At 41.1% G+C, this 7,364-nt stretch overlaps 4 protein-coding genes across 4 annotated transcripts; 1 reads left to right on the top strand and 3 right to left on the bottom strand.

Annotated features, from left to right (window-relative positions):
* Nucleotides 1-781, bottom strand: VCUG_02622 (uncharacterized protein). The gene has a single exon (XM_008077439.1). The coding sequence runs from the start codon at nucleotides 702-704 to the stop codon at nucleotides 363-365; it is 342 nt and encodes a 113-aa protein (XP_008075630.1). The 5' UTR covers nucleotides 705-781; the 3' UTR covers nucleotides 1-362.
* A 594-nt stretch (nucleotides 782-1,375) lies between these two features.
* Nucleotides 1,376-2,031, bottom strand: VCUG_02623 (uncharacterized protein; the record flags this gene model as incomplete). Its single annotated transcript, XM_008077440.1, has 1 exon — nucleotides 1,376-2,031. One exon carries the CDS (start codon nucleotides 2,029-2,031, stop codon nucleotides 1,393-1,395), a length of 639 nt encoding a protein of 212 aa, XP_008075631.1. The 3' UTR covers nucleotides 1,376-1,392.
* Nucleotides 2,032-3,072: 1,041 nt separating this feature from the next.
* VCUG_02624 (uncharacterized protein) lies at nucleotides 3,073-5,057 on the bottom strand. Its single transcript, XM_008077441.1, has one exon. The coding sequence runs from the start codon at nucleotides 4,844-4,846 to the stop codon at nucleotides 3,167-3,169; it is 1,680 nt and encodes a 559-aa protein (XP_008075632.1). The 5' UTR covers nucleotides 4,847-5,057; the 3' UTR covers nucleotides 3,073-3,166.
* Nucleotides 5,058-6,340: 1,283 nt separating this feature from the next.
* Nucleotides 6,341-7,364, top strand: VCUG_02625 (uncharacterized protein; the record flags this gene model as incomplete). The annotated part of the gene is made up of 1 exon (XM_008077442.1): nucleotides 6,341-7,364. A coding segment is annotated over one exon (1,024 nt), but the record flags the coding sequence as incomplete, so codon positions are not given.

A 7,364-nucleotide genomic window follows, 5' to 3' on the forward strand; every position in this document is an offset into this window, starting at 1 on the left:
TAAAATTGTATATGCCATTTGATTTACGGGTATGTCTCATAACACTTCTTATTATATTCCTGCCACACCGAGATTAGCTCTAAATACGTGGCAGGTGGCGTAACAAATGGTCTTAATATTTGAAAGAGAAATATTTTGGTATAAAAGCTTGGCAGTTACTCCATCGTAGCAATAAAAAGGAATGAATTTGGCATTACCAGCATAATTGATGGTAAAGCAGGAGTGAGAACAAAAATACGCTCGTACTCGGCATGTAATAGCACAACACAAAGTACTGGTATTCAGAAAAGACAGAGAGTTACAGCACAACTCTGCAGATCACAACAACTTCAGCTGTGCGTACAGCACCAAATACATGAATTTTACTTGAATGTAGAGAGGTTCATTCCAAAATTCTTGACTGCCAGAACAGACTTGATCGTATCGGTGTTCATCTCCAGCAGATGGTAATATACGTCCTTATCAAAGTAATTAAGCCGAGTCTTTGGACACGTATAATTTGCTGGCAGGCCTGTTATATCACACAATTTCATTTTTGGTCTCACACTAACTCGGTTGATGAGCGTAAAAAACTCCGGCTCATTTTCTTTCAGCTTCTTCGTCAAGAATTTTATGCCTCTGGTTTTATTATCCTTCGTTATGTACGATTTTTTGGCGTTCTTGAATGCCAATTTCTTCGTTTTTTTTGCTGCTGCCTTTGCCATAACAGGGCCAGAAAAGAGTGCAATTATTAAGTTCAACTAATACCACGGTCCTGGAGCGAACAGCTATTGATCTGCACGTATGAACTGCTGTGATAGCGAGGGTTAGTTCAGGAAGAGGTTTTATTTAATGTTGGTATCGGTAGCGTATTTTATGCAGCGGTACTTGGTGGTACCTGCTTTACACACGGATACGGGCCCTGTTCTAATGCAAGAAGGCAATCTTTATGCCTCAGAAGTTGCACCATATCTAAGGATAAAGATAAGAATAGAAATGAATGAACACTGCTCGTTCACAGATACAATGACATACTGGTGCTTTTCTTTGGACAAACCGATGGTGATGATTTTTTGTACTATAAATAGCAAAACAGATTATTCTACAGCAGTGTCCGTTCTATGTACCGTAAAATGGTAGTGAGCATCCTTGGTAATGTTCACGGGACTGTTCTATGATTTGGCCCACATAAAATTATTTAGACTGTGATGTTCATCAAGGAGAAAACTGGTGAAACATTGTTAAGTCGAGGCATTGACAGGGGAGAAGAAAGCATTAAAAGTTACGGTGTGCAATCGTACGGCCGAATAGAAAGAAACTAAATGGCAGATGCAATCGTACGGCCGAATAGAAAGAAACTAAATGGCAGGTGCAATCTTTTCTGATGACCCCATACTTACCAATAAATACGTTTTACTCGATTTCATTGCTCAACTTCGTAAGAAAGTTCCTGATTCCGCTCTCCTTGACGTGCATCACCCGGTAATGTGCACCCTTAGCATCTACAACCTCGCATTTTTCACACAGGTCTATCAAAAACAGCTCTTCCGTATTGCAGGGAAGCTTTTTCAACTCCTTGGGCTTCATCTCAGGAAAATCTACGATCAAATCGTTGAGGTCCTTTCCGCTAACATTTCTAAACCTTGAAATGAAAACATAATCAGAGTGCTCGGCGAGCACTTGGCCATAAGCACGATAAATCTCGTTTACAGGAAGATTCATAACACGTTCCGAGATAATTACGCTCGTGTTACCAGGCACCAGCCCGAGCTTGTCCATTGCTTTAACTATCGAGCTATGTAATGCCTGCCTTGCTTCCGTTACATCCAGAGTAATAAAAATTGCTAGGACCGTTTCATCAGCAGATATCAACGTAACGTTGTTCATCATATCGGAGAGTCCTTCCTCGTCCACAATCTCCATTTTATTCGTTAAATATCCAATTTCGTCTACGCTTTTGCCATTTAATTTGTGTATTTTGTAATCAACAGCAGGTTCATCGCCAAGTTCTGAACTGATGGTTACAGCGCTCTCCTCATCCGATGCTGACATGAAGGGCATGGCTATGGTGGACAAGATAAATGCTACGGTCTATAGCACAAGTCTATAGCAGACACTCAGTGCTGGGAGTGTTTCTTTGCGTGCCGTTGTGCGATGGCAATCCAACAAACCTTCAAAAACATGCCGTGGTCAAAGTATGCACCATCATGTGCGAAGAATGGCACACCGGTGAGTACGTGGTACGCATTTGGTGAACGCTATGTTCAACGGTAACATTCGTGGGCAAACCACAGGCCCGGTCATCAGCAAGGAGTGTGAAACGGTTTGGCATTATCAACGGATACACACACCCTGATGCACTCTCTAACGAAACAAAGCATTACACGTATCTAAATCTGAAGGATTTGCACGCACCACCCGCTACGTAGCAGATGTACGCCAGACACAGCTCTCAAATACGTGTAGATAGAACATGCTGCTTGTCTTACCTGTCGTTGTGCGCAAGGCAGCACAGCTTTTGATGCTTTGCTACACCTGAACTGCAAGACATGTTGATTTGCGATGATCTCAGAGATTGTGTGGTACGATTGGTTGAAGAAGCCCTGCCAGGCATGTTCTAATTACCAAGTAAATTATTCTTAGCTTGTTATAAATACACCACATACCGCCTTGGTTTGGCAATTGACAGAGCGATAGGCCATCAAATTGACGGAGGAGTAGCAGGTAAATGAATTTGGATGAACGGTTCAGGAAGGGCGTTGTACGTGGGATTATCGTAGATTGTGGTAGAATCACACATAATTTTACGTTCATACCGCTGTGTTATCAGAGGAGGGATGGAAGAAGGCTTTAACACGTTATAATTAAAAGATTAAGAATGTGCAACAAATAGTAACAAGATTAACCACCAGTCATTGTTGCTGAACAACTCCCTTGCGCTAGAAATTGTTCCTAAATTGCTTGTGCTATGTGGAACGAAAATGCATCTCAGCACATCAAAATCTGATGAACCAGAAGAACAAGCAATTTACCGTACAAATCATCGTTACGTGAGAGGAACAGCTGAAAGAGTAAGTAAATGTAATTTAATCACTCCTCTTTAACCTACGCGTCCTTCTATTCCCTGAGCATAGAACAATGCTCATTCTCAAACAGCGTGTACACTGCAATAGAAGTGGTACAAGCACTAGCTCACATTTTTATCCTGGCTCATAAAATTTTCACTTCCTATGTACGCATCGTTGCCCTCTTCAACCAAAGAGGCGTTCAATTCCTGTTCTGCCCTCCAATAATCCTCTGCGCTGTCGTTCTTAGCCGTATTCCGTTCTCTTTCTCGTATTTTTACTTCTGAAAACAGGACACGCGCAAAGTTAAGGTAATTACTCCGGAGATGGTTCAGAAACTCTCGCTGATAAAAATCTGGACAAGCCGTGCCAACACAAACATGGTTGCATAGCACGGCCTTCCAGTGATTTACAACCATCAACTTGGATATTTTAAAGATCAAAGGCAGTTTTGATAATAAAACCAGAGTTTGGTATTTCTTACAATGAACTAAGCAGGCATTCGATGACTCAGCTATGCCATTGGTCGCTTTCACACTGCTCCATTCGGTGCAATGCTGCACATGCTCGCACTCGTCAGTCAAAAACGAAAAGAACACCTCATTCCATTCCTTCCCACGTATCTGCTCCAAAACCTCCAAATCATCGATCAGCTTGTAGAAAATTGCACCGCTACTCTTTATCACTTTCAATTTGGACAGAACATCTTTTCTCATGACCATATTCCTATCAATCACACAAATCAGAACGTGTATGCAGTCGTGCTCCTCAAGAAACCGTTCAAGAACATTCTCCTTGTACGGAATCAACATAGCTTTGAGTGTTACCATGATTGCTCTGTTGTTTATCACACGCTCATTCAGCCTAACCATAAAATCAATTGCTCTGCAGGGTAGATACGATATGAAGTACCGGAGATTGTTCATAAAAACTGATAGAATCTTAAGTAGCACCAAACTGTATTTATGAGTTTTTCTTATCGATCTTTTAAAATACTCTTTCTCCTTGAAATATGTTTTGGTGTCGAAGTACTTCCTTTTAACATCAAAAGGATGTTTTCCAAGGTGTGCGATACCTCCTTTCTCCTTATTTCGCTCTGGTAGCGTTCTTAGTTCTGGTTCGCGTGTTGCACCGTCCTGTGATATCTTCTCTCCGTTAAAATGCCCAGGTAATATTCCAGGCTCAGTTTCACATGTCAACCCATTTTTATTACCGTGTGTGCAACTACCGCCTGCCGCACCAATGTCCAATACGTATGATGCGTTCTCTTCGTATGTTTGTAAAGAACCGCCTCCAGCATCGCTGTTAAACAGCATTCTAATCCTACGCACTTCATCCTCCGTATAATTCATCGTTCCTTCACACACAAACAATGAGTCCATCAACTGAGCGCCCTCCTTGCATGCTAGCGCGACCATAATCCTAAAGAAACCCAAACTCTCAAGCGTGCCAACAACATTCATACGCACGCACTCGCTGCTCAACACCAGTATTCGTGTAACTGCTGCTATAATCCTAACATTTCTGTTCATGTACAGCTGGTCGGTCAAGAGGAACAATTTCCTTTTGTTCGTGTACTGGGACACACAATCCTCATCTAAGCACAGAATGAGAATTTCCAATGCAAGGTCAAACAGAATGGGACATTTCAGGAAGTTGCTTATGAGGTGAACATCGTATTTATGAACAAATGGACGTAAATCGCTTTGATCCAGAAGTATAAATTCGATGTCCTGCAGCTTTTCAAGCGTTGGAGCAGCACTCACCGATGCAAGCAAGACAAACAGCTCATCCTCCGTCATATTAAAGGGCACATCAAATTTGTGATGATGTGGGCGGATCGTTCAGCACGTGTTCTGAGAGATTTGCAACGCGGCAATCAAACGATTTTCATGAAAAACATGAGGCACAGATTACTTCAACAATAAAGGCGAATTATCCGCAGAAATATCAATTTGTAAACGACAAGCAACATGGAAAGTTGAAATGGTGCTGTACAACACTTTGTTAAAGCCGATCTTCGCAGTATGTGTGGTATTTTAACAAAATGCTTTGATAAGAGTGCCAGAAAAAGTGCACTATCCCACCATAACCGTGGATGCACACACTTAAACATGAAGTAGCAGTGCTAAAACACTGATTCGCAAACACTTTCTTGCGTAGGAGTACACCAAGTTTAACGGTCTTGGGTGAGGAAGTGTTAGCATCAGAAATTTTAGCAGATGTTGATGCCGCATTTTCTCACTCCTAAGTGCTACCGTTCCACGGTGCACAAATGTGCGTGATAGTACGATACGCGGGCTCTCTGCTTGCGGTGGTTTAACACCATCATGGAATGTGTTAAAGACACGGTTGTGATTAAAAATCAATTTTCTATCTTGGTTTGAAGAGCAGAACGAACGAAAGTGACCGGAAACAAGGTAGAACGGCGATTTGAAAGAATGAATAAGGGAAGTAAACAAATGTAGGTGGTGCCTTACCTGCAGGTAAATGAGTAACTCTGATCGAACCTAAACAGTTCCTACGAAAGAATTGTACAAGTTTTTACGAACGGGCCTCGTAATCAAAGAAGATTTCAAAGTAAGAAACGTGGATTGTACATGGGATAACTGCACCAAAAGTATTTGAATCCAGAATAGAAGGTAAGAACACCGCAGTAGGTCAAAAGCATACGCTCAGCACTAACGTGTTCTAAGAGCACACTCAATAAATTTAATCTGATTTGCCAAGTTTTTTAGTACATTGCTGCGATAAACAGAGCAGCTCCCTGCCGATTGTGCACATTTCAACGGTACTTGATATATTCGGTGGTATGGACAAGACCGCAGAACCGCTCTCTTCCTATGCTGATAGATGTTCTGATTTGTGTCATTCGCGTGCCAAGTTGGTGCCGTAAAGCTTCTTGCCAGTGTACTTCGCTTCAAGCCACAAAGAAGCGAACGGTAATTAATCTAATTATATGGTAATAACGATTTATAGTAGCAGAGAATTAATGATTGGATCAGTAATCGCATCAGAATAGTACGAAAGGATGAAATAGTGACTTATTGCCTGTGTTTGTGCCTCAGGACGTGTACATTAAGAAACGAGAATTAGTTTATTTATCAATACAAACTGTAACAAGCTCACTAAACACGAGAAGTACGCATTTATATGAATGCTCTTCTCCATAAAAAATATTAACCTAAAATATCCACCAATTTTCTTGATGAACACGTACAATAACATCATGTTGGTTAATTAAACATGTGATTAAAAGTATTTAAGCTATGAAAGCATCTTTACAATAATTTATAATGGCACAAAATGATATTTTTGGTAATGATATGGTTATTGGAAGCGGTAGCAGGGGAGAGCCTGGTGCTAAAAAGTTGCTACGAGCTAATCGACAGCGTGTTCATAAAGCAGCCATGGATGGCAGTGTTGGAAATTTGTTTGGAATGAACTGTGAAATTTTGGAGAATAGGCTAACATGTGAATCGAAGGCTGACACAAAATATGATACCAGTAAAGTGATCAACTTCGATGTGGATTGCAAGCATATTGATCAGGGAATAAGATGTGCTGCAAAGCAATATGTGGAAGAAAACAGTTTGGATGGTGTGACCGGATTGGGATTGGAGTGTGATTTTAAGTCACGGAGTCACCAAAAATGTAAGGGGCACTTTGCTACCGAACAACCATCGAGTAAGACGTTGAACGCTTCTCAAAAACCTGCACTTGAAATTAATTGCAAATGGACGGAAGGCTTGAACAGCATAAAATGTGACAGCGGAACTCCTTTATCTGAGTTAAGATATGAAGATGCGGTTCGTTATAAGGTAAATTGTCGTAATAATTTACCAAGTGGAATGAGTGATTGTGTTGTGAGAAGAGGTGCCAAAAAAAGCGGAATTAAAAAACCAACTTGGTTTAGATTGGAATGCGAGAGAGACTTTTCTAATATAAAAGAGACACACTGTAATGGGGCTATAGTCTTTGAAGGACTTGATTACGATGCACAGAACGCTTCAAAGGCCGCTCTTTCACCAACAACAACGCTGTCTACTGTTGAGGGACTTGATATTGGAGCACAGAACGCTTCAAAGACCGCTCTTTCACCAACAACAACGCTGTCCACTGTTGAGGGACTTGATTACAATGCATGGAATGTCTCAAATAGTACTTCACCCTCTACGATGCTCTTACCTACGAATGAATCGATTCCAGCTCCGAAAGACACTGTTCTCATAATAGGAGCATGCTTTGCTCCAATTTTCCTTCTCTTGGTCCTATTTTTTGTCATATTTTACCGTGTCAAAAAACGAAGGATAAGGAAGC

The sequence above is a fragment of the Vavraia culicis genome, assembly GCF_000192795.1.
Source record: "Vavraia culicis subsp. floridensis unplaced genomic scaffold supercont1.88, whole genome shotgun sequence".
NCBI classification, from domain to species: domain Eukaryota; kingdom Fungi; phylum Microsporidia; family Pleistophoridae; genus Vavraia; species Vavraia culicis.

Coding starts and splice junctions, on each gene's coding strand:
- VCUG_02622 (XM_008077439.1), bottom strand. CDS start 704: ATGGCAAAGGCAGCAGCAAAAAAAACGAAGAAATTGGCATTCAAGAAC.
- VCUG_02624 (XM_008077441.1), bottom strand. CDS start 4,846: ATGACGGAGGATGAGCTGTTTGTCTTGCTTGCATCGGTGAGTGCTGCT.